This window comes from Copadichromis virginalis, linkage group LG7 (genome assembly GCF_057382275.1).
Source record: "Copadichromis virginalis isolate Kocher_CV1m ecotype Utaka linkage group LG7, C_Virginalis_male_GT1.1, whole genome shotgun sequence".
Lineage (NCBI taxonomy): Eukaryota > Metazoa > Chordata > Actinopteri > Cichliformes > Cichlidae > Copadichromis > Copadichromis virginalis.
The window spans coordinates 59,766,950-59,794,946 of NC_140624.1; the positions used below are offsets into that span (position 1 = coordinate 59,766,950).

The 27,997-nt window shown below is 40.8% G+C and overlaps 1 protein-coding gene across 2 annotated transcripts; it reads right to left on the reverse strand.

Moving 5' to 3' along the window:
* Positions 1-479: 479 nt before the first annotated feature.
* On the reverse strand, positions 480-27,942 carry nek6 (NIMA-related kinase 6). 2 transcript variants are annotated; one of them, XM_085464517.1, is made up of 10 exons: positions 27,855-27,942; positions 20,327-20,427; positions 19,808-19,948; positions 9,038-9,100; positions 7,349-7,459; positions 6,323-6,431; positions 5,359-5,466; positions 4,941-5,035; positions 4,448-4,561; positions 480-3,505 (listed from the first exon to the last, which is right to left on the reverse strand). In XM_085464517.1, exons 1-10 carry the CDS (start codon positions 27,898-27,900, stop codon positions 3,395-3,397), a joined length of 999 nt encoding a protein of 332 aa, XP_085320643.1. In that variant the 5' UTR covers positions 27,901-27,942; the 3' UTR covers positions 480-3,394. The 2 variants fall into 2 exon arrangements, with proteins under 2 accessions (XP_085320643.1, XP_085320644.1); XM_085464518.1 differs by lacking the exon at positions 19,808-19,948.
* Positions 27,943-27,997: the final 55 nt, after the last annotated feature.

Sequence of the window (27,997 nt, forward strand, 5' to 3'; positions counted from 1 at the left end):
TTAGGCATACTACATGTATGCCTACTGGAGTCAAAGACACCAAACTAGAAAACAAGTTTTTATCATTACTGTAATGACAATTCCTGTGACAATTGTGGATTTTCCTATATTCATTTAGGTTCAGCTCAATTCAATTTATATAACGCCAAATCTCAACAACAGTTGCCTCAAGTCACTTTCTGAAGTAAGGCTAAAAACCCTAAAATAATATAAAAATATTTCAAGATATTAATTTAATTTTCAGACAAAAAGTCTCAAAGATCAGACAGAAACTGGGTAAACTCCAGGTCTAAACGATAATAAACTACAAAACTTGTGTGTGTACCTGTTAGGGCGCTGAAGGATAAAGGAAGATATTCAAGAAAATTATAGCAAAGTCTTGATTAGCTACCATGAAAGATTGTTGCTACTCTAGCAAACTCGTGTTTTCAGGATTCTGACAGTTATGAATGAGGGATGTTGATGAATTTAAACCAACATATTTTTAAAAAAAATTTAATTCACCTACAGCAAACATATTCATCCTCACATTGAAATCTGCTGCAGGTTTCAGTGTGATTAAGTTAAAAGCAAAGCTTTACATCAAAAGAAATATGACTGAACTGAATTTAATATCACTTTGCACAGAAAAGCACAGTCAACATAAACATAATGGCACAATGCTTTGGAGACGATTGATAAGCATGGTAGATGGAAGATGAAGATACAAGTTATTTAAACAAGATGAAAACGGTAAGCTCTCACTCTGTGCATCTAATACATGTATTTCAAAAACATCGCGCAATTCATTCATTCATTCATTTTCACAGCATCTAATGTTTATGGTGTTTACAGTTTCACAGCAAGATTGGTCCAAATTTATAAATTAGAAGCAGACCATGACTGCATTCTCATACAATCAACACAAAACTACAACGCCACTGGAGCAACACTCACCACGACAGTATCAATTCCAGATTAATTTCTGTGTGTGTTTGATTTGTTCTCCTTTACTCAAACTGTGGCATGAAGCACTTTTTCTTTCCCAAGACTGCAGATATGCAAAATGTAAACATTTAATAATAATAATAATAAAAACACAAACAAACTCCAGATCTCTAAATATAATTATCTATGGAGCTGATTGGGGCTGGTAAGGTTTTTGAGTTTATGTGGTGGAGCACATATGGCTATTCAGTTCACAGTGACCGAGCAACAACACAAAGAAACATTTAGGCAATTAATGGCATTAGAGCCAATTTCTTTTACTGCTCACTCACAATTATCATGTGGCTCAACTGGAATTCAGCAGAGAATATCAGAACTGACAGGTCTGCCACCATCTAGACCTATTCATGCCTGTCACATTGTTCACTGTGAACCTGTTTCATTTGTGAACTAAATGGGTGCCCTATGTGGTGCTCTGTGGTGAATGCCAATTGGGCACATGATGATGTATTTGTTTTGTTTTTTTGTAAATTCTGAGATTTCAGAGGTTCAGCCAGAGCCGATTTTATACTTTCAGCCAATTATCAGTGCAGTTTGGTAGTCATTTATAACTTGTATTTTTCATTTAGTCACCTTTGTTCTATGTCTTTGGTTTGCAGGGCTGACAGAATGTGATATAAACAAAATTTAACAGGATGGAGTTAAATAAGTTCTCACAGTTCCATGACTGCTCCTCCCAGCAACACAACATTTGTCTTTCACCATCATCTGATTCTTGATTCTATTGTTCCATCAGTTTTAATGTGACAACGCAAATTAAATCAACTAAATCAAATGTAGTCTTAACAGGAACTTGGGTATTGACTGACAGAACTTAACTACTTGTAAAGTAGTAAAGCTTTAAGACGCTGAGGATAACAGACCAGCATGTGAACACAGTGGGGAACTGAAACAGCTTCAAATGTTTCTTTTTGAAACCTGTGGAAACCAAAGCACAGATAAAAGGAGAGTAAAGTGAGATTTATAAGGTGGACACAACATGATTTCCCAACTCATAAAATTAAAATACGGCCACATTTGACTTCACAAGGCTTGATCCAAGAAATTCAGTGGTAACTCAGTCTTTAAAGCTCAACATATGATTGGAAAGTTCTATGAATATGTAAGTTCACTTTCAGATTTGAGCCACTGGTGGCAACCTTTAGATACATACATGACAAACTGTCCTCAGTCAGAAGCAACATCTTCTTTTGACTGCTTCTTCATTCATAGGGGGTTTGCACAACAGACAGCTCCACATATTTGATTTCACAAATTTATACACTGGATGCAACCCTAACAAGATTTGATCCTTCACCAGGTCTTTAAGCAGGGAAAATGTATAAATCACTACATGATGGAGAACTGCCCTTAAGAAAACTTCCCAAATTGTTCTTAGGGCTTTCATAGACTTAGAGAATATACTGAATCAGAAAAGGCAGAAACACTGTGGGTGCTCAGCTGCTTGTCCACAGGTGAATGAATGTGACATCCATGAGAAAGCATTATTATAAGTGATTATTGAATAATCCCATAAACCTGGCTACTTCTTTAAGCTTTCAGCCACAGTTCTGTCAGGAACTTCTCAGTTAAAATAGGATTGTTATTCCATTTGGAGTCATTTTCAATTTCTGGCCTTATTCGTGGATGACCTCCTGCCTTTCCCACAACAAAAACCTTAAAAGGTTTTCAGCACAAACAGATCAGGCATCAGTGCCAACACGCAAGCACTGATTATTTCACATAAGAATAAGATGAAAAAAAGGAGTTGGAGATGGGTTGCAACGAGCAGCAAGGCCCAAGCAGCTTAAATAGAATAACCTGTGTGAGATTTATCTATATTTATATTCCAGAAGTGCTAACTGAGCTCTCCACTGTTTGTAAAAGGCAATATTAACTAGCTACGCTTCATCTGATCATAAAACTATTTTTATTTTATGATTTCACTTCAATTTCAGTTTCCCCTGCATTCTTTCGTTGTTGTTTTTTTCTGAGAATAGGCATTTATTAGCTGTCCATTTTGAACACTAAATGAGGTACTTTACAATGTATAAAAACATGTATGATATGATTATAGTAGACGACATGACAAATATTCAAACTGCCCAGCCCTACTACACAGGAAGACACGGTTGAACTGGGAATGCAACTCTTATTTGAGGAATCTGTCATCAGAGGGAGACACAGCTCTTTTGGCTATGTTCTCAGCTAAAGAAACAGGCAGACATACGGTTACCTCTCACTTTTGTTTTCCGTGAGTATACCCATGTACCTCTTCACATCTTCCATGACTGAAAAGATACATCACAGTATTTCCAAGGTTACAGTCTGCTAAGATGAGGTAAGGGCAAACTTGCTTCTGCAAGGACAGGCACATAGTAAGTGGAAAGCCTCAAATTGAGCAGAGAAGAGGGCTTGAAAGTGTCACTCAGGTGCTGGAAGTCCACATGTGCATCTGTTTTGCAAACTGCAGCACAAAGACAATGTCAGGCCTCTGGTCCGGGTCTGGGTTGATGCACATGCTGACCAGGTCACGCAGCTGCAAAAAGCATGAGGCTGTTATTTCAGCTTTTAAAAAAACAAAACAAACTACGCTGTGCATAAATTGGTGTAAGCAAAAGGACACATGCTTCAGGGCTATTTTACAGAACAAAAATCACCACATTCAGAGAAGGAGCTAAAGTAAGTAGTAGTAAAGTAGGACTTGAGAGTTCACTTTACCCACAGGCCATGTTCTCAGAATTGTTCAGTCATGCTAAACATAATTTTATAGGCACAGTCGAGATGCAGCAGCGCACGCTATTCTCCACGCTCATCATCTTGTGACGCCCTAGACTGCTTTCAGTGTCGATTATACATACTCTCCCTGTGCCTGCCTCTCACAGTCCAAAGTTATGCACCTTAGGTTAACTGGTATACTAAATTAACCAAAGTTATGAGGTTGTGTTTAAAGTTTAAAAAATATTACACTGTATGAATGTATTAAATGTGGCTTGTAGCTAAAGCACTTTCTGTGGTCAGTAAGACCACAGACACAGAAAGAAATGCAAGGGCAAATATAGTACTTTCTTTATATTGCAAAATACCACACATTATGCTGTCTAAACCTTTTAACTTACAATGACTGGAATGAGCCACTGTTTCAACAGCATTGCGCTTGTGTGTTATCAGGGAAGGTCAAATCTACGATTATCTGTCCAAGTTTACCAATATCAGTGCGAGTGGAGAAGGTAGGCTCCCTCTCCATATATTCACTTATCTTGTGTGAACAACTAACATGTTGAAACAAACTGTATTAGCTTTCATGGAATAGCTTTTCAAGCGCTCAATATAAGGACCTATGTATTCTTCATATGGCCCCTGCGAGGCTCTGTACACCTTTTTTGCCAAACAGAAAAATAAAACTAGCAACATAATAAACCAAAAAGTTAATGAAACTCAAATTCAAATCAAAACCAAACGTGGCTTTGTATTACTTTACCTTATCAGAGTAATGGTCCGTGGGGAGAGGGGGGTAATCACACTGCTCTATCTTCTGACAGAGGGACAGAAGGTTCATCTTGTCCCCATAAAATGGACTCTGCAGTGCAGCCATCTGGAGCAAAGAGGGATAAGGGATAAGGAAAGAAGAAAAATGAATTAGCTTGGTTGGCACTACCTACAAGTGAAATATTATTCCTGACCAGAGTTCAAGTAACATTGTGGTGTTCAGAGAGGTCTCTATTCTCGTGCCAGGGTGCTCGGCGGAAGTGTAAATAAAAGAAAACGTTTAAGCTTATTTATAAGATCCCACCTCTGGGTTTAAAGTTGAAACGTTTTTTTTTTTTTATTTACATTTCCGCCGAGCACCCTGGCACTAATCAGCCAACAGGCACCACAAGCTTGGTTTTCTTTTTTCCAGGGTAAGAAAGTCATTTTCTGTTGAATCATTCACTATAAACACAATGAAAAAGTCAAAGTGTCTTTGGACCTACCTCATACAGAAGACAGCCCAGGGACCAGATATCTGACTTAAAATTGTAGCCATTCTCATGGATTCTCTCGGGTGACATGTAGTAAGGTGTTCCCACTGACACACAGAAAACAACAGACTTGTCATTTTGTGCATAAATGAAAAAGACGAAAACACTATTTATGCAGTAGTTTAAGTGTTAAACCTTATAGTAGGAAAACACATACGACAGTGAATTGTTTATTTTTTTATTTTTTTATTACCACACCCCCAAGATATCTTTGTTTAGATTTTTGTTTTACACAGTTTCCATTTTCGTCACTAAAATATTTAATTCTGTGTTCTATATGATCTGCATGCCTGAATCAAGAGCTGATCTGACAGAAAATTATGCACAACATAGAAATTGTGCATAAACGTGTGTTGTGTGTGTGCGTCACCTAAAGAATGTGCTACAGTGGTCTTGGAACTGAAGAAGCGTCCTAGTCCAAGGTCTCCCAGTTTTACCTCCCCGGTGGCTGTTATAAACACGTTGGCTGGCTTGATATCTGGTTTAAACACATGCACACATTGACATTCATTGCAAATACACTGCAATTCTGTTCTAAACCCAAGAATATAGTGACATTATATACACTCTACACACAGTAGTTGATTTCCTGCAACTATGAGAGGTGTGCTTACGGCTAATTCAATTTTGAGAAAGAACCATGCCGTTTCCTGTTTACAGCTCCAACATTTACCGCGTCCAGTGAAAACTGCTGTAATTACGTCACAAACCAATTCAACTTTGCTTGGTTTTGGGGGGATATTAGAAATGTTTGGTCTGTGCTGTTATTTTTCTATTTAACAATACTTTCCATTAAAATAGAAAAACAAAATCACAATTTCTTTGAAAATCAGATTTAAAAAGATTTAGGTAGGCCAAAAAGCATAATCTGATTTTCAGTGAAACTGACACCTTACTGTGATTTTCTTTTTTAATTTTAATGGAAAGCATCATTATCAATATAAAAATCACAACTTCTCTGACAATCAGATTATGCTTTTTGGCCTAAATCTTTTCCAACCTGGCAAGTACCACAGTATTAAAATACAAACTCCATACCAAAATAGTTTTGGGCGTGCAAATAACAACAGGATCCAACATTTTGCAAATTGTTTTTTCCTTTGGAAAGAGATTCTTTTTATTTTAACACCATGTAACATGTTATTATTCCCAATTGCTGGATACACCTGTACATATCAGTTCCTTGTATTTTAATTTTGACTGACAAAAGAAAGAAGGTTAGGAAGATATGAATGCACAACAACTGAGGTGTTTGAGCAGATTAACTACATCAGCATAATGATGGCAATGGAGACGAGGTGTGCATGGTAAAAATGCAAAGTGGAGTTGTTTACCACGGTGCATTACTCTGCGTGAATGCATGTGCTCCAGAGCGCTGCAGAGTTGCACAAAATATTTCCAAATTGTTCTCTCTGGGATAAGTCGTCTCTTCTTCTTGAAGTACTGAACAGAAAGAAGGAAGAAGTGTAACTAATCTAATTCTACATGTTAGAACAATGACACAATATTATTGCTCTAACTATCCCTCAATCATATAAACACACTTTCAGCTCTTTATTCCTAGCACTTTAAGTGTTTTGTCTAGCTTTTACACACACACAAACATAGGTGAAGCGGCCTCCTTTTCCTTGGATTGGTCTGTCTGATTAATAAACACTGCTTTGACAATAGTCAAAGCAGTGTTGCTGCCTCTTTCTGTTGATACTGTTTATATGGTTATTGGTTTATTGGTTATAATAAAGCCTTATTTTGTGTTAAACACCTCTGCCTGGTGTCCTTTTCATTCCAATCCGGATCAAATTGTTACTGTCCTCCACCCTGTTTGCCTAGCTTTCATGTGGGGACGTAAAATGAAGATAGCTGAGACTTTATTTATAAATACTTTACAAGGCAAAAATAGTCCTCACTTTAAATGAGGCCACACAAATATTCATTAAATCTTTATTAACACCTTCACAAACAATGAGCTCATGTCTTTACCATTATATATTTGAAATTAATGTGCACTTAAATATTTAAATCACTTCTTTAGACTTTTATTATATATGAGCTTATTAATTAACAATCGATTTTTATATGTGATTTGATAAATTACATACTAAGTAATAACTGTATCCAAAATGCAAGCATAAATTCAAATGATCACAGGAATACTCAGGGCCATTTATATACAAAAAGTTAATCAAGGAAGTGGAAAAATATTGGCAACTCCTGGCACTATCCCTCAGCCTATTAGTAAACACACCTATGACATCAATTTCAAAATCCTATGTTGCATCGTTCTCGAGTTGTTGAATTCACAATAAAACATTTCCTCTGATCTTTGACTGAGATTTGAACGAGTCATAGGGTTTTCTGACCTTTATCATCTGGGACAGATCTCCAGCATCCGCAAGCTCCAGAACAATGTTGAGCTCATTTTCTTCAATAAAAGAATCAAGGTACTTGATTACATTGGGGTGATTCAGCTGCTGCAGTGGACAAACAAAAGAAAAATGGTAGCGTCAACGGAGCTGTCACAAGCAAGGTGTATAGCAGAGCCGTCCATGCAAATGTTTCAAAAAAATAAAATACTGGCGGCATCAAATGCCATTAATTTCAAAATCCTGTGCTGCCTCACACGATTTCCTGAAAACTCAGTGACCTTCGCCAAGGTCATTGTCACTGAGTTTTAAACACATCTGAGATTTTTAGTAGATACACCTATGGTGAACTTGAAACTCTTACATTGCCTCACTCTCAAGTTATAGCATTCACAAACTTGGGTCCATGCCATCTACCTGTCTGGCAGGGTGACCACCAGTGTTGGTCAAGTTACTTGAAAAAAGTAATTAGTCGCTATTTACTGATTACTTATTTTCAAAAGTAATTAGTTACTTTACTACTTGGTTACTTTTTAAAAACATGATACATAACATGAATATATAATAAAGCAATAGACCTTTCAGCCCAATTGTATTTTTTCTGCATAATCATTCATATAAAATTGAATCAAATGAAAAAGTCTCTTTTTAAAACTTGTTAATCCTTTAACTCTATGCACATTGCATCAAGCAAAAATTTAATTATATGCAACATTCTCTGACTGGAAGAAATTTGTTTAACATTTAAACCTATTTTCCGCTTATTCCAGCATATAAAATTAAATCTTTTTTTTATGTTTACACTCACTCTTTCAAATAGATGCAAGTAAAACACAGCAAAAAATAAATTAAATCAAAGATTCAGCGACACTGAGTCCTGTCGCTCTTAAATCTATTTTCACCTGTTTAGCAGGAGTGGGGCCGGTGGAGGTTTGCGGTCATGTCAGTGGGGGGGATCAGGGGGTTTCTCTGAATTTCACATTCCCGTGGCAGCATGCTAGGTGCTTGTTCAGATTTGAAATTTAATTTTTTTCGCTGTAGAAAGAAGTTTTCTTCCTACGCAGAGTGTACAGTGGACGCTAATGTTTTTGTCACTTTTTATGGAATCAAACTCAAAGTAATGTCAGTACTTCCAAGCTTTAAACGCTGCATGGTCGTACTCTCTCCCACACTCCATATTATCCATTGTTGATCTAAACGTGTGTTGCTACCATGGACGTCGCACGTTCGTACGTCATTGTCATTAGACACTCTCACAAACAAAATCACGGTTTAGTAACACAGTATCCTTAAGTACTTTCTATCTAACACAGCGGTCCCCAACCTTTTTTGTGCCATGGACCGGTTTATGCCCGACAATATTTTCATGGACCGGCCTTTAAGGTGTCGCGGATAAATACAACAAAATAAAACTAGTGCCGGTACCGAAAAAAAGAAAATCATAACACACGTGAAAAGACCCAGGAAAACAGAGTAAACGATAAAAACAATAACAAAATAACGCTGAAAACCGATGAAAACCCTGAAAACTATACATTTCACACCTGAGCCTCAAAACGGTACCAAACAACTCACGGACCGGTACCGGTCCGAGGCCCGAGGTCTTTCTCCTGAGTAACCGCCACCCAATTTCGCACTCATTCACTTATTATCAACCAGAGTATAATTTGCTTTGACAGACTTTACCTTCAGTAAATCAATCTCTTTGATGCAGTCCTGACGAGCCTTAGCATCCATCATCTCGAAGATCTGCAAAGATATATTGTGAGCAAATGTGGAAAGAAAGAACTTCATTTTAACTGAAAGAGACCTCCTGCAAATCTTCAACAAGCAGTTTAGTGGTGAGGGAAGAAAAGACGATTTGGAAAAATTAATTACTCAAGTCCGCTAAAAGCAGTCAATAGAAGAGAAACAATCTAAATAAACCATCAGTAATTATTAAGGCTGTATTATATTGAGACTGTGACACTATTGACACGATAATCAGCTTCTGTTTGAGTAAAGTTCTGATAGCTCTTCCACATTGTGTTGGCTCATGACGCTTAAGAAAACAACAATGGAGGAATCACTGTCTTACATTTAGTTATAGTTCTTTCAGATAGATATCTAGTGTACTGAAACTCACCCCTAGTGCTGTGTAGTCCATTATTGTAAAATTAAATGTTTTAAGAAATAACCACGTCAGGAAATACAGTCCCAATTCCCCAAAGTTTGGAAAAGATATGTAAATGTAAATAAAACATAATGAAATGATTCGTGTTACGTTCCCCCCGAAGGGGTCTAGGCATGTGAGTGAGGGGACCAGTAACAAATGAGTCCGGAATCAGAATGAAAAGGAAAACAGACAGAGTTGTTCTGTATTAATAGAACTTTATTACGAAATGGTACAGGTGGATTACAAACGACATTAACATTAACTTAAAGGGCCGGCAACGCCGTCTTACCAACAACGCCAAAGAAACAAAGAAAACGCTCGCAGCCACGAAAGGCAGGAAGACTACCAAACAAACACAATAAAAAAGGAGGCACTTCCCACACTTCCTACCCTACTCCCCACCACGGGGAGACACTCTCAGGGCCCACAAGCCCGTCTGCTCACTGGTCAGAAAGAGGCTGTCTGTCCAAAATCTAGCACAGAACTGCGTAGAGCCACCGAGGAAAAAGCCACCCTGCTCACAGCTCATTCCCAGTTTAAATCGCCTCAGAGGATGATTGCTGACTGGAGTCAGGTGGCAAACGAGGCTAATCAGCAGCAGCTGTGTCCTGGGGAGAGAGGAGAGTGAGAGAGACAGAGAGGGGTAGGAGCGGCAAGAGGGGTGGAGGCGGGGAGAGTGGGCAAACACCCCACCCACACACTCCCACAGCCTCACAGAACGTAACATTCCCCCCCCCCCCCCCCTTACATTGAAGCCCTACCAAAACAACAACAACAGCAACAACAACAACACCCTATTGCGAGCTGCGTGAGAGTGCATCAGCCACTATATTGTCAGTACCTTTCTTGTGTATGATCATCAGATTGTAATCCTGGGCCAGGAGTGCCCAGCGCATCAGTCGCTGGTTGTGATTGTACATCCGGTTCAGAAAAACGAGGGGGTTGTGGTCTGTGTACACGGTCACCGGGGAAGCGCTGGAGCCCACATACACTTCAAAGTGCTGCAGAGCTAGAAGCAGAGCTAAGGCTTCCTTCTCTATGGTAGAGTAGTTCAGTTGATGGGGTTTGAACTTTGCAGAGAAATAACAGACCGGATGGCACACACCTTCCTCATCATCCTGCAGCAGGACTGCCCCGGCTCCGGTGGCACTGGCATCGACCTCTAGCTTAAAGGGGCGAGAGAAGTTTGGAGCTGCCAATACAGGGGTGCTGCACAGAAGAGATTTTGCCGACTCAAAGGCATGCTGGCATTCAACTGACCATTCAAAAGGCACCTTTGGGCTACACAGTTTGGTTAGCGGGGTCACGACCACAGAAAAGTTCTTACAGAAACACCGGTAATATCCGGTCATCCCTAGGAACCGCCTTAGTTCCCATCTGGTGGCTGGACTCGGGTAGTCCAGGATTGCAGCAACCTTCGCCTCCACTGGGCGGACCTGCCCAAACCCCACCTGCTTACCTAGGTAAGTGACGGTTGCCTTACCAAACTCACACTTAGCGAGATTGAGGGTCAACGAGGCCTCGGCTAGCCGCTGAAACACTGTCCTCAGAAGGGACATATGATCTGCCCATGTGTCTGTGTATAGCACCACGTCATCTAGATACACATTGCACTGGGGCACATCTCCCAACACCAACTGCATCAGTCGTTGAAAAGTAGCTGGGGCATTTTTCATGCCAAAGGCCATTACTGTGTATTGCATGAAGTGGTCAGGGGTGACAAATGCAGAAATCTCTGAAGCTCTGGGAGTGAGAGGCACCTGCCAGTAGCCTTTAAGGAGATCGAGTTTGGTGATGAATTTGGCAGGGCCGATGCTGTCAATGCAGTCTTCCATACGAGGAAGCGGAAAAGAGTAGAGATGGCACGATACCACTTTTTTATGTCCGATACCGATACCGATATCATAAATTTGGATATCTGCCGATACCGATATGAATCCGATATAATGTTTTTTAATCAACAAAACTGTTTTTTAAATATCTTGCTGCATTTTGTATAAGTTCATACTCAAGTTTAAAACAACAACTACACTAAAGCTATTCTGTTATACCTGTATGCAAAAAAAAATATTTCATAGTTCAGCAATACTGATCAATCTAATAAACTTAAACCTGCACCATCCTCCCTATTCTGGTATTTTAAAGAGTACTTAGCATAAATATTAAGCAACCTAACTAATAGGGTTCCAACTCCCAGCAACAACAAAAATAAATAAATAAAAAATAGGGAACCACCCCTCACGCTCCACCTCATGATGCTTAATCGACGTAATCAACCTTAATTTGATGCAGTGTGAAAAAAAATGCACAGAAATCAATTATTTTACAAAAAATATTAAATAGATTCAACATCTTTCTTCAACAAAATTGCAGACTGCACAGATGGTACCTTCCCAAAGGAAAAAGTACTATAGCTTACTAGGGTATATATATTAGACGTAATAGTTACTATATACAGTAATTGACTTCTATTCATTTTACATCAAATTAAAACTTTGGGTGTCAGATAATTATTTATTAAAAGCTAGACATTTTAAATGAGAATAAGAAAGAAAAGTATGTCTTTGTGCCCCCTTTTCCCTGTTAATGCCCTATCGGCCCCCCTGGCTAAACTTTGCTAGATCCGCCCCTGCACAGTTACCAGCGTCAGCTACGTAGAAAAAGATCCTCGAGTAGAAAGTAATATTAAATACATTCTAACAACAGCTGATCAAGCTTAAACGTGCTGCTGTTGTTCAGCCGCTGGTTTCCTCTTTCTGGTGCAAAGTGGACCAAAAGCAAACTAGAGACACGGACTCGCGACAGAAAAGCCGATCAGCTGATCATTTAAGCAGTTTCATGATTGAAGTAGCAGCAGGAGAGGCAGTCGCTTGTTAAGCTTAACGCAGGAATGCTTTACAAACATTCAGAGATGGACTTACACACTTGCTTTACTTCTCTCGGGGATAACTTTGTCGGAGATGAAATGCCGGGTTGCTAGCAAAGCTCCACATGCTATCCAGACCACCTACAGGTCCCGCATGCCACAGCCGCTCTATCACGTGATGCATACTGCTCCGACGTGCTAACGTTCTGAGGTGAGTTACGGCGTGTTGCAAGTTTTGTGAGGTGCTTTCGTGATATTTAATGGATCGGATTACATTTTTTATTTTTCTCCGATATCCGATCCAGTAATTTAGGTCAGTATCGGACCGATACCGATACGTAATATCGGATCGGTCCATCTCTAGAAAAGAGTCAGAGACCGTTACAGCGTTTACCTTCCGATAATCTGTGCAGAAACGGGGTGTGCCATCAGACTTAGGTGTTAGTAGACATGGGGAGCTCCAGGGGCTACAACTAGGTTGTGCCAAGCCGTTTTCTACTAAGTACTCAACTTCTTCTTTCATGACCTCACGTTTGGCGAAGGGGCAACGATATGCATGCTGCTTGATTGGGACTGCGTCTCCAACGTCAATGTCATGCTCACAAACGTGGGTACGCGAGGGTACGTCACTAAAAAGAGACAGGTAGGAGTGCAGCAAGTCAAGTACCTCTTTACACTGGGACGGAGGAAGGTGAGATAGGTTGGCCTCGGCCTTAGCTAAAAAAACAGAATTTGACAACCGCCCACATTGCTGTCCCTCAGAAAGGGTACCCAGATCATCATCACCCTTAACTTCAACACTTAGCAGGGCAACAGGGACTGAACCGGGGACAGCCGTCCCAGCAGTGTCTGATGATTCTGTCATGCTGGTGTCTCTGGTATGGTATGGTTTCAACATGTTGACATGGCATAGGCGAGTCTTCCTTCTGCGTTCTGGGGTGTTGAGAATATAGTTGGTGTCAGACACTTTTTTCACTATCACATAGGGGCCTGAGAAACGAGCCATGAGGGCAGAACTGGGCACGGGCAACAACACAAGAACTTTGTCCCCAGGCTGGAACTGTCTTTCCACTGCTTTTTGATCACATCGTTTTTTCATGTTTGCCTGGGATACACAGAGAGCCTCTTTTGCTAACAAAGTAGCCCGTTGCCACCTGTCCTTGCATGTTTTTACAAACTCCACCACAGTAGTTTTAGGCACACAACCACTGAGAAAACTCTCCTTCAGCAACTTTAGCGGACCCCGCATGTCATGTCCAAACACTAGGGTAGCTGGGCTGAACCCCAAAGACTCCTGCTTCGCATCACGTATAGCGAACAATACAAAAGGGACCCCTTCATCCCAGCTTTTTCCGGTGTCGTGGCAATACTTACTCAACATCGCCTTGAGAGTTTGATGCCACCGCTCCAGTGCACCTTGTGACTCTGGGTGATAAGCACTAGACACAGAATGAGAAACTCCAAAGGACCGTAGAGTCAGATTAAAATCCCTGGACATGAAATTGGTACCCTGATCTGTCTGCACGGTTTTCGGGAGGCCAAAGGTGGTAAAGAATTTGACTAGTGCTTTGGTAATGCTTGCTGTCGTGATTTTCCGCAGAGGAATCGCCTCTGGGTATCGAGTGGACACACACATTATGGTTAACAAGAACTGATTCCCTGCCCGCGTCTTTGGTAAGGGGCCAACACAGTCTACCAGGATATGCTCAAAAGGTTCACCGACAGCAGGGATAGGACGTAGGGGGGCGGGGGGCACCGCCTGGTTCGGTTTACCCACAAGCTGGCAAGTGTGACAGGTGTTACAAAACTGCACTACATCTGCTTTCATTGCCGGCCAAAAGAAATGCTGCAGTATACGGTCATATGTTTTAGTGACACCCAAATGACCTGACCATGCGTGATCATGTGCTAACTGCAGCACATGCCACCGCAGACTGGTCGGAACCACCAACTGCCGCACTACGCTCCAGTCTTCTCCAGGCCTTGGGGTCCACTTGCGCATCAATAAACCTTCCCAAACGAAAAATGTCTGCCTCTTGCTCCCCTCACCTCCCTTATCCTGAGCTGCTGCGGTAAAACACTGAACTAATGAAGGGTCTTCTTTCTGAGCCTTCACAAGTGCTTCCCGGGTGAGCAGAAAAGGAGCTCCAGACACAGGAGCTGGCTCAACCACACTGTGAGCTAACTCTAAGGCTCCATTATCTCCCTCATCGGTGCAGGGCATCACATCCTTCTCTAGAATAGAGCCGATCACTGATTCTGACAAATCAACCCCCCCACCTTGTTGCTGGGCACGTGAACGAGTCAGAACGCTCACCGGGAACACATCCGGGTGCTGCAGGCTGAGGGCATCTAACACAGGCTCTATAACAGGATTGTTGGTCACCTCAGGGGTAGGGTAAACTTTCCCACCCGCGATATCATTTCCCATTATAAAATCCACCCCATTTATCGGGAGAGAAGGCCGCACACCCACTGAGAAGAAACCACTCACCAGCTCACTCTGTACCCAGATACGATGGAGGGGAGCAGGCACAAAACTCATCCCAACACCTCTTACAATGATGCTAGAGTCACAGTCAGACTTCTCATTAAATTCAAGCACACTAGCTAGTATGAGGGACTGTGAGCCACCAGTATCACGCAGAATGGTCACTTCACGCTTATCCTCGGTCTTACCAGAAAGCGAAACTATCCCCTTAAAAATGAAGGGCTTAAAACACTCATCCGGGGTCTCAGGGGAAGGGGGCCTACTGACAGGAGGCATGGTTTTAATCAGCCCAACCCCTTTTGGTTTACGTGAAGACGAGACTGATTGTTTCCGTCTGTAAGCTTCACAATCTGCGATCAGGTGGCCAGACTTAAAACAGAAAAAACACTTTCGGTCTGCCTTGGGACGAAACACAAGTACCTCACTCTTTGGGTGCTGTGCAACTGGCACCTCGCTAGCCTTCACTGGGGCATCGCGCCGGTCATACCTACTGACACTGGTTTTATGGACGAGCGCGAACTCATCAGCCAGCGTCGCAGCCTGCTGTAGCGAGGAAACCTTCTGTTCATTAATATATACCGCGATGCGCTCAGCAATGCAGTTCTTAAATTCCTCTATGAGCATTAGTTCCCGGATCGAAGCCAGGTCAGTGGCTTTGCAGGCCGCACACCACCGATCGAAAAGAACACCTTTTTCCCTGGCGAAATCAAGATAGGACTGACCCTGACCTCTTCTCAACCCCCGGAAACGCTGCCTATAGGCTTCTGGGACCAGCTCATAGGCCAGCAGGATAGCCCTTTTCAGCTTGTCATAGTCCAAGCTGTCCTCAGCTGACAACGAGGAACAAACTTCTTGAGCCTTACCCGCCAGCTTACATTGGAGCAAAATGGCCCATGAATCCCGTGGCCAGTGCAAGGCCGTGGCTATTCGTTCAAACGACTCGAAGTAGCTGTCGACCTCAGTGTCACGGAACATCGGAACCAGACGACTGTTTTTCCCTACGTCAAACGGGGTGTCTGCCTGACGAATGGAGGCAGTCGGAGGAAGGGAAACCTGCCGGAGTTCCAGCTGTCGCAACCTCACAGCTGTCTCTGCCTCCACCTCCACCTTCCTCAATTCGACCTCTCTGGCTCTAGCAAGCTCTGCGTCTAAACGCCTAAGCTCCAGCTCTTTCTTTAGCTGGAACTCCCTCTCACGGTCCTCCTTTTCTAACTGGAGACGAGCCAGGCGTACACGGAGCTTAGCATCCTGCTTCGAGCCTTCACTTGATTCAATGGAGAGGGGTTCGAAGCGAGGCAATGTCATGGGTTTGTCCTCAGGCAGCCCCTGATCAACAGGTGTCGACACCAATGGACCTACAGCTTGAGCTGACGCCTGCGGAACAGGCTGAGACGCTGCCCCATGCTCAAGTGGACTGGCAGATACTGGCAAGGCCACTATCCCTTTCTCCACCAAGCCAGACACAAGAGCAGCTTTCAGCTCAGCCTTACGCAGAGCTGTGGAAACAGAAATGCTATAACCTGATGCCACCTCATGCAAATCCCTCTTCCTACAGGCGTCCAGTTGGACAAGCGAGGGGTTTTTCTTAAACACGGCAATATCAAAGGTAGCCATCAACTCTAAAAACAAAAAACTACCTGAGGCTAACAATAACAACAAAGAAGCACCACCTCCAATACACAAATGAGAAAACAGGCGGGAAAAGTGTGGCCAGAGGTTAACCAATAAATAAAAGTACCGCCGACCCTCTCCCCAGACCTGCCTACTAAAATCTTAGCCTAGTTAGCTTCTGGAGTGTACCAGGCTCGAGGCAACTTTAAAGGCTAAGCATCAAGTGCACAAAGCACCGACAAGCCTACCCCCGACAGGGAACTAATCCCCACCCGGGATTACTCCGAAAATAATAAAGGAAAAATAAAAAATGAGTGCCTGAAGGAGGAGCTTACGCTCAGCTAGACACTCCCCTTTTGCTAACTGGAGAGGGAGCGCAGCCGATACAATACAACTAACCAGGCCACCGGCAAACAACTCACAAAAACTCAATTTTCCTTCCATTCATATCCTGGACAAGCCCCCACATTGTTACGTTCCCCCCGAAGGGGTCTAGGCATGTGAGTGAGCGGACCAGTAACAAATGAGTCCGGAATCAGAATGAAAAGGAAAACAGACAGAGTTGTTCTGTATTAATAGAACTTTATTACGAAATGGTACAGGTGGATTACAAACGACATTAACATTAACTTAAAGGGCCGGCAACGCTGTCTTACCAACAACGCCAAAGAAACAAAGAAAACGCTCGCAGCCACGAAAGGCAGGAAGACTACCAAACAAACACAATAAAAAAGGAGGCACTTCCCACACTTCCTACCCTACTCCCCACCACGGGGAGACACTCTCAGGGCCCACAAGCCCGTCTGCTCACTGGTCAGAAAGAGGCTGTCTGTCCAAAATCTAGCACAGAACCGCGTAGAGCCACTGAGGAAAAAGCCACCCTGCTCACAGCTCATCCCCAGTTTAAATAGCCTCAGAGGATGATTGCTGACTGGAGTCAGGTGGCAAACGAGGCTAATCAGCAGCAGCTGTGTCCTGGGGAGAGAGGAGAGTGAGAGAGACAGAGAGGGGTAGGAGCGGCAAGAGGGGTGGAGGCGGGGAGAGTGGGCAAACACCCCACCCACACACTCCCACAGCCTCACAGAACGTAACAATTCATAAATGTCATAAACCCACGTTTTATTCACAACAGAACACATAAAACAATACCAAATGTTTAAAGTGATAAAATGAACAATTTTACAAAAAAGATTGTCTAATTTTTTAATTTGATGGCAGCAACAGGTCTAAAAAAAAAAAAGTTGGGGCAAGGTCATGTTTACCACTGTGTACCATCCCGCATTTTTTAACAACAGTGAATAAAAATGTAGGAACTGAAGAGACCAGTTGATGGAGAGGAATGTTGTGCCATTCTTGTCTAGTACGGGATTCTAGCTGCTTAAAGGTCCCAAGTATTCTTTGTCACATTTGTTTTGTTTCCTAATAAGTCAAATGCTTTCAACTGGTAAAAGGTCTGGACTGCAGGCACATCAGTTCAGCACTTAACTCATTCACTGCCATTGACGTCTATAGACGTCAATTACGTTTTTCAATGGGAGGGGCTAGAATACAACCTCGGGCAGCTTGTCAGTGAAGTTTATTTTTTCATATATTTGTAAATAAATTGTTTTGATAAAACATAACCTTTCTCAGTGTTATTTCTGTTTTATAGAAGTGAAAAACTATTTTACCGGTATATGTTAGAGGTGTCACAAAGCAAGAAATATTAGTGTCAAAGGCACTTTTCTGCTTGAAATGTATTTTTCACAAAAAGCTCGTTTTCTCCCTTTTTTGGGTCAAAACAGGCATTTTTGGTGGAACCCACCTCTCTTCTACAGCTGATTACTAAAGAATGGAAAATGGTAGAAACAAGCTTTTTCTTTTTGGATGAAAGAAGAGAGTCTGTTCTTCATTTTGGTAGGTTCAGCATTTATATGATCATAACACACAGTTTTCTGTGGCTCTTCAAAAATGAGTAAAAATGCTCAAAAACCCTGGCAGTGGGGAGTTACCTGATTTGGAAATGGCTGGCAGTGAATGAGTTAACATCTTCTCTACAAAGTCATGCTGTTTAAATAGATGTAGTATGCGGTTTAGCATTATCTTGCTGAAATATGCAAGACCTTCCCTTAAGATGATGTCTGGATGGGAGCACATGTCAGTATAAGACCTGTATATACCTTTCAGCACCACTGAGTTGCTGCTGTTTCGATTAGCATATATCCACAGTAACAAGATTACATGCATTAGTCATTATAACTGATTACATGATCAAATCTTAGTTTGACTTTATTAATAGATCATAAAACCATCTCCATCTTCTTTGTCAGACTATCTTTATTAAATTATAATTATTTCTGAGATCTTCCGTAGATGTGCATGTCTACCTCTTTCTCACGGTAGAATAATGTGTCAATTAATAAACAGTTATGAGTGGGTGAATGCCAAAGGCACAGCTTTCCTCATTTACCATTGTTATTAACAAGTAAAGATGGTTTGTTTTCCACAAAACTCATGTTTCAGAATGAGAACACAGAAGATGAAGTCTTTCTGTGCAGTGAAATATTAAAATACTTAACTCTATACAGGTCTAGGGAGTTTTGAGTTTGAATAAACACTATAATGGAGAACATTTGGGTAGCGTGGGAGCAGACAGAAAGATCTCATGAAAGATCTCATATGGATTACTATAACTATACTCTAATTGGTTTATTAAACAGAAGGAAGATCAAGAGCTCAGGTATCTTAGGCTCCTGAGGGAAATAAACATCAGTCAGTGGAAGATGAAATACAGTGTTAATGTAATTCAAGCAATGTGTTCCTTGTTTTGTCTGAATTTTACTTTTTTTAGTTTGTGTTCGGTGCAAATGTGATAGCTGCCACTAGTCGCCTCACTCAATCCTCACCCTGCAGGTTTAAAGCTAAGCCCAACATACTTCTACTCCTGAGGAATACTGGTATTATACTGGTAACACAGCAGAACTGAATTCAGCTTCATGCATCTTGGTTTTACTAGTATTATTAGCACTAAAGGAGGCTGAAATTCACTTAATATTTGACACATTCATGTAAACAACTATGCTACCAGTGTTTAAACAGTGGTTAAAGCTAAGCTAGCAAAGACTAAAATAAATTAACATTATGCCTACAAGTTGCAGATGATTAAGCAGAAGAATGTATTTGATAAGGCGTGTACAGTTTACTTTGTAAAATAAAATACTTTAAGTAATCAAGTTAAACACATTAACTTGCAAAACACCAATTTCCACTATAATAAACATAAACAGGAAATGACATTGCACTGCAGTGAGATCTAACACCACATGTATTGCGACTAAGTACAAAGAGCTGTACCTGGACCTTCTTGAGTGCCACCAGCTGTCCATCAAGCAGATATGTTGCTTTATAGACCTCACTGAACTGACCCTGACCGATCTTCTTCTCAATGTGGAAGTTTGCCATTGTGCAGCAGTAATTATAGCTTGGAACATTTTTCTGAACAAGAAAACACCATCAGCAGTAAAACAAAGCAGTATATTATAACTCAATAGATGTCATTTTTTTCTTTCAGCTTAGTGATTTTAACATATCTCTCAATACTATGTGTTGTCTAAGTCTAAGGCTAATACAGACAGAACATTTTGAATATGTTGATGGTAGTTATCATCAACTACCACATGCTAATAGAAGAAGAACATTACACTCTGTTAGTCACAATGTCTAAAATTATCTTGTACAGTGCTTTAACTTACAATGTCATATAGACACTATACATTTTGGAACATGTAATGCTCTTCTTTTGGCAAAAAAAAAAAAAGAAAAAGAAAAAAGGCCAATACTATTTTTTGGGTCAATACTACTACTACTACCTACCTGATTTTCCTGGCTTGGTATCTTGTAGAGATTATTGTGTTTGTCTAAGGTGGGCTGGTTGTTGTTCTGCACCTCCATGTTTGCATCACACCTACCCACCTCTGCAACAAAGAATAGTTGAAATGACTTATTTAAAATCATGGTACATCTGCTTAAAACATTAAAAAAAAAAAAAAAAAACTCCAGTCATAATACGCAGAAACTGGGATAAAGTGTAAGCATGAAAAACTAGTTAATGCATTTATTACTTCTAGGTTGAACTACCTCCTTCAGTTAATTCAAAATGCTGCAGCAAGAGTTATGACGGGGACTAGAAAGAGAGAGCATTTTTCTCCTATATCTGCTTCTGGCTTAGCTTCCTGTTAAATCCAGAATTTAAATCCAAATTTAAAATACTCCCACCACAAGGTCTTGAATAATCAGGCCATGTTATCTTAATGACCTCATAGTAGCATATCACCCCATTAGAGCACTTCGCTGTCAGACTGCTGACTTACTTGTGGTATTTAAAAGTAGAACGGAGGCAGAGCCTTTAGCTCCCAGGCCCTGTGGAACCAGATTCTACTTGGATTTAAGACACAGACACCCTTGCTACTTTTAAGATTAGGTTTAAAATTTTACTTTTTAATAAAGCATATAGTTATGGCTGGATCAGGAGAGCCTGAATCCTCCCTTAGTTACACTGCAATAGGTCTAGGCTATTCCCATGATGCACTGAGTGTTTCTTCTTCACTCAATATGTGTTTATACCCCTCCCTGCATTTAACCATTAATCTTTGTTATTAATCTTAATCACTATTAATCTCTGACTCTTTTCCACTCTGAACCGGTCACGGCAGATGGCTGCACCTCCTTGAGGCCGGTTCTGCCACAGGTTTCTACCAGCTACAAGATTTTTCTTTCTCCATTTCACCAAAGTGCTTCTTCATAGGGGATCATCTGGTTGTTGGGTTTTCTCTGTATTATTGTAGGGTCTTTATCTTAATATAAAGTGTCAGGCAACTGTTGTTGTGATTTGGTTGTATGAAACTGAATTGAATGTACATACATATGAAATAAGATGTCTGTTTATGCAGCTAAAATGTACATGCATTTCTTGGTCTTTACTTATATGAATTATTGTATTACTACATGGTCACAGGATGGTCTTTATTAGGGGTGGGTTTTGATTATCGACTTAGGGATTAAAATCGATTCTAGCTTGGATAACGTGATATTAGAGCTGGGCGATAGAACGATAACGATATGTATCGCGATATAACTTTTACTCGATAGAGAAATTAAGCTATCGCGATAGACCTCGCCGCTCTTGTCCTCTTAAAAAAAAAAAAAAAAAAAAAAAAAAAAGGTCAGCCAATCCAAATCAAGTAGCGCAGAGCCGAACCAATCACAGCTGCAGCGTCACGTCGCGTGACTTGTTACATACAGCACAAGTGCCAAGCCGCACGTGTGTTTGTTTGGGAAGCAGCCAGCGGGTAATGGAGCCAGCGCATAATGGAGGAAATGAGTGTGCCGACTAGAAAAATCAACCGAGCGTGACCGAAGAGAAAACAGATGATGGTTCCAATGCCGGAGAGATTGTCGAACGGAAGAGCCATAGAAGTTCCGTAGTGTGAAGGTATTTCGGCTATTTCAAGTCTGACAAAAAATAGAGTAGCGTGCACTGTAAATTGTGCCGAAAGCAAGTCTGGAAATACAATAAACTGGTGCATGCGTCACACTGTGCGCCACGTTATTGTTTCGGTGAAATGAATTTCTACAATACTGTTACTGTTAATTCTACTCTCTGCAGTGTTTAAATGCTTACATATACACACAGTTACTGTCCGTCCACACATACGACTCGGTTCTGCTTCTATGCCCCAGCTCTGTTTACTTTTTCCCACCGAGGCTTCTAGACTTCTGATTGGCCAACATTTCTGCACGGTTAGGAATCTAGCGCCACCTGCTGCTTTGGCATGTTCATAGCAGCGTTTTCCTTCATTTCTCCCTTTATGTGTGGACGGGATTATTTTTTAAAACGAAAACGGAAAATCTCCGTTTTCAAAAATACCCGTGTACGTGTGGACGTAGCCTCAGTCTCTGACTGGAATCGCTAATTCGTCATTCGGCTTTTGTCAGACTAAAGTAACTGTTAAAACTGTTTGAAAAGCTAAGCTATACAACAAGGAGAGATTGAGAATTTCCTTTTAGTTCTCAGTTTATTTGATATTGACAAAAGTTAGTCAATTTTGTCTGTTCTTCTGTAAAACAAACTAAGATTTATTTTTAGAATTAATATTTTGTTTCTAAGTGGAATTGACAATTTAGTCTGTTTCGTTTGTTCTATTTTGAAACTTAAACGCTTTAGCGGCTGCCTTTTGTGTAGTTTGCAATATTTGCCTTTATTTATCTGAAAAAGTCTCATGTTCCTTAAGTACATCTACCCTGTTGAACTTATTATGGGAAATAAATATTTAAATAAAAACAAGCTGCTGATTATTTCACATTTTACTTGTGAGCAACGGCACATTTAAATCTTACAAATATAGTTATTTGGCTCATATCGTGATAGATATCGTTATCGCCTGAAATGAAAAAAAAAACATATCGTGATATGAAAAAATCTCATATCGCCCAGCTCTACGTGATATCGATTCATTAAAATCCTGAACCGATTTTTAAATATAAATTTATTTTGCCCGAAACACCAAAATCTCAGGTTAAACCTCACAAAATTTCAACAACCACCAAACAGCTAAAACAGTAAATGAGAGCAGGTACACAGATTCTGCACAAAGATGTAAACACAAAGCACGGACCCGCCGACAGATCGGAATCAGTGAGATGGCGCCTTTCTCACCCGATGGCACGGGCATGGACATGGTCGGGGCTGAAAGCCAACAGCTCGCTGATTCTAATGTTTCGGCGGGTTCACGCTTTGTGTTTACGTCCTTTTTGCGCTAGATTCTGAAGCTGCAGGTTTTATCTCTCTCCAAACAATATTGATTGAACCAGCAGCAAAAGAAGATCCAAACTACGCTTCACATAAACATCGTCATGAATTCCTTACTTTTGCTGTTTCGCTTCCAACACGATAAAAATCACACTTCATGCACAGCTCTCACTCTCTCTCTGTGTACTTCAAGAACAGCTTCCAATCTAAAAATCTCTGTTTTCTGCATTATTCGCTTGTTTATTACGCACAAGTCTACTGTTCTTTATAGCGCTGTCGGCCGCTGTTTTTTTTTCCTTTTCCTTTCTTCCGAAAAGAAAGCCTCATTTCTGCTGTTCAATACTGAACAAATTTAAACTTTTTAAAATTATGCAAAATGCTTAGCTGTGTCCCTAATACAACCTCTGTAACTTTGCTCTGCTTCACTTCAGTAGCATCAGGTAATGTTCATATGTTGATTAATGGTTTTCTTTTGTTTTTGATCTACCACAGAATATTTTTAAGGTCAAATTCTGCAATAGAATCCCAGACCAGGAAAGTCGCCTTCATGTTTTTCTGTGTTTTATCCTCAGTTACTCTGACACAAAGGCATCTGCTGTGATGTTTACACCTTTGATAAAGTCTGGCAAGTCTCAGCTTTCTTTTTATAAAAGATATGGATATGTACTGATACGTGATCAGAATTATAATATTTCTGACTGTCTGAGGCAAAATTTCCCGATTCAAATTGAATCGAATAAAATCGTGGATCAAATCGATTCGGGAGATCAGTAACGATACCCAGCCCTAGTCTTTATGCTTTATAACCATTACAGTTTGTATATAACTGTGATTTGGCACATATAGATAAAAATAAAATTAGTTAAAATCAAGATGACCTGTTAGTTTAAGACATGTAGCTCTTGAACTTCCTTCTCTAGGTGTTCTTTCATATACAGTGGTATGCAAAAGTCTGGGCACCCTTGATAATTTTCCTTCATAAATCATTGGTTGTTTGGATCAGCAATTTCATTTAAATATATCATATAGTAGATGAACACAATGATACTTGAGAAGTGAAATGAAGCTTCTAGGATTTACAGAAAGTGTGCAATAGTTACTTAAACTAAATTAGGTAGGTGCATACATTTGGGCACCCCAACAGAAAAATTATATCAATATTTAGTAGATCCTCCTTTTGCAGAAATAATGCCTCCAAACACTTCCTATAGCTTCCAATGAGAGTCTGGATTCTGGTTGAAGGTATTTTGGACCTTTCGTCTTTACAAAACATTAGTTCAGTCAGGTTTGATGATTTCACAGCATGGACAGCCCGCTTTAAGTCACACCATAGCTTTTCAATAATATTCAGGTCTGGGAACTGAGATGGCCATTCCAGAACATTGTACTTGATCCTCTGCCTGATTTTGAACAGTGTTAAGGGTCGTTGTCTTGTTGAAATATCCAGCCCTGGTGCAACTTCAACTTTGTCACTGATTCTTGAACATTGTTCTCTCTTTATGCACTGAAGCTGGCACGTTCCCTGAGTTTTTCCAGCAAGATGGTGCACCACCACATTACGGGTGCCAGGTCCGAGCATTCCTAGATGAACAGTTTCCTGGAAAGTGGATTGGTCATCGTGGGCCAGTTGAATGGCCCCCAAGGTCTCCCGATCTGACCCCCTTAGACTTTTATCTTTGGGGTCATCTGAAGGCAATTGTCTATGGTGTGAAGATACGAGATGTGCAGCACCTGAAACTACGGATACTGGATGCCTGTTCTGGCATTTCTCCTGCGGTGTTGCTATCAGTGTGTGAAGCGTGGGAGAAGAGGGCTGCATTGACAATCCAACACAATGGGCAGCACATTGAACACATTTTATATGTGGTCAGAAACTTATAAATAACTCATGAAAGAATAATGTTACGTTGAAACCGAGCACACCATTGTTTTTCTTGTGACATTACCAATAAGTTTGATGTGTCACATGGCCCTCTTCCTATTGAAAAAACAAAAGTTGTATCCAAGATGGCCGACTTCTAAATGGCCACCATGGTCACCACCCATCTTGAGGAGTTTGCCCCCTCACATATACTAATGTGCCACAAACAGGACTTTAATATCACCAACCATTCCCATGTTATTACGGTGTATCCATATAAATGGCCCACCCTGTACTTGTCACGTGCAGACTCCTACATCATTATGATGAAAGCATTGGGGTTCAATTTGCCCAAAGACACTTCAACATGCTGAATGGAGGAGTGAGGGATTGATTGATTGGTGGATGACCCGACTCAACCCCTGAGTCACAGCTGTAACGTTCAACTTAGCAGTGTACAGGTCACATCCATAGGGCAAGACTGCACAGTTGGGTATGTTTAACTACCCAACTGAACATCATATAAGAGCATTTTTATAGTTTATTACAAGAATCATATTTACTTTCCATGGATAGTTATCCAAATCATAACAACTCTTGAATAGGGTAATTTTTTAATGACTCATTCACCTGGATACTGTACTTAATTGCAATGTGGAGTCATTAACTCTTCATTAACCTTTCTCCAGTTACAAAAGGACTCTGTTGCCAGGTTTCGGCAACAGGTTTGGGTCCTGTGGTGACTACAATAATTCAAGCCAAAGCTATTTTCAGACCACCAGATCACTAAAAGTGACTCAAAATAGCTGGTACTGCATCTCTGTGTGTGCTAAGTTATTATGACTAGATGAGTTATTTTAACAATTTTGTACCTTCTCTCGCAACTTAAGAGTCCAATAAAAACAAACCAAAAGCAAACGTTTTGGATCAATTGAAGTTTTTTTAAGGAATTTTCAAAACAATCTGATAATAATTAATTATAATAGTCCAGCCTAGAAAGTAATAAATGCATTGCCAAATGCAAATATGACATGCTTAGAGCAGATACCAACTGATCGCTGTAACAAGGTCCATGCTAATCATGCACTAATCAGGACATCTGATTACCAGAAGTTAAGAAAAAGAGTGAATAGCAGAATAAGCTGTTTGGCATTGGTAGAGTTTGGCATTTTCATGGGCACAACTATGCTACTCAACCCACAAATGCATTTTTGCTAAGTTGTATGCACATATGTTTTTGACTTTTTGCAAAAGTGTCAAGGAATACCCGCACCTGTGAAATTAAAATGCATTGTTTCTGATTATCTTTTTTCTCACATGCAGCTTTTGACATAAACATAACTCTTCATGTAGTGAAGAAGAGCATGCAGAGGGTTGATGAGACATGCTAAGGTAAGATGGTGGCATCTGCTCTGGGGACCCCTAACGGGAGCAGCCAAAAGAACAACAATCTGACATAGCTCCCACGCCCTCATATGCCAGCAGAAAATCGTTGTTGATTGAAGTTGCTCAATGTCATTGGCAATCTCTGGATGCCACATGACTATTAGTCGCTTCCTGTGTAGACAGTCTTACTACTCAACCTTTCCTTTCATATTCAAAGATGTCGAGTGCTCTATGAAACTATTGCCCAATGGCTTTTGGCTACTGTTGGTAAAAGAACAAAAACTTAATTGGGTAATTTCAACAGGTCACATGATAGAGTGAGGCAACATCTCACAGTGGTTTCACCTAAAACTTCTAGTTGTAATGACCCATACCTTTTTTTCACACCTTGGCTCATGTGATGAGCATATGATAAGGAGTGGGTCAACAAACATCTTAAAGGACAAACCCCAATACCTGGTACTCTCCAACATTTGGTTTTAGAACTGCAAAAGCTCTTGGATGAGAGTTGAAACCTCTTCAAGAAATTTAAACAAGTACAATGGTTTTCTTATACTGTTTCTACATATAATGTTCACTTCTACACAGAAACCACACACCCAGACAGGAGGGGTGGGGGTACAGCTTGTTACTCATGTTTGATACACAAATATTGTCATTGTTATATGGATGTGTTTTGTTTGGGGTTTTTTTGTGTGTATTTTTAAACTAATGCCAGAGATGCTATCACATAATACACCCAATGCCGCATCTCTGTTCTACCCAATTACCTCACGTTGTAATCGACTAACTTAATGTATAATCCAAATTGGTCTAAGTCAAAAGTACAAAAATTATATTCACAGGAAGATAAACCAGGAGCTGCAGAAGTTACGAGTTTTGCAGTGGTTTCCTGTTGTGAAAGAAGAGCCTGCAGAGACGAGAATTACCCCAATAACACTCACCATTACTTCATTTAGCTTGAGTGACAGGTCGCCGATAATTACTTTAAAGTGGCAATGGAAACATGGAAATTAAATGGATGTGAATTTCAGTCCAAGTGTTCTGCTGCGTGCTCTTTTCCGGGCCTGGTGCAGCACGATTGTTTAAAATAGAAAAAAATATATAATATTATGTTTAAACTATAGACCAGGAATCTATAAGGTCTCGTTTCTGTCCGGGTAAGCAGCACGCTAACGTTGCTGCTAACTAGTTAACTGCTACGAAGGTTGTGCAGCTCTCCAAAATGAGGCTGTATCCTGTTCCATGACGCGTGTTATGATTCAGCCACACACGAACTTACTGAAGCGAGCTGCTGCACAATTCTGCGAGCTGCCACCGTCTCCTTACTACTGACTGTGTCTTACCTGGAGAGGAGTCAGTAATGTCCTGCGGCGTGAAGGCCTTCCACATTTTACAACTTCTGTTAGTTCGTGTTGTTGTGCAACTCCTCACACCAACAATGTGAGTCAGACCCCCGCCCCCGAGTCTCTCTCTCCCGCCCCCGAGT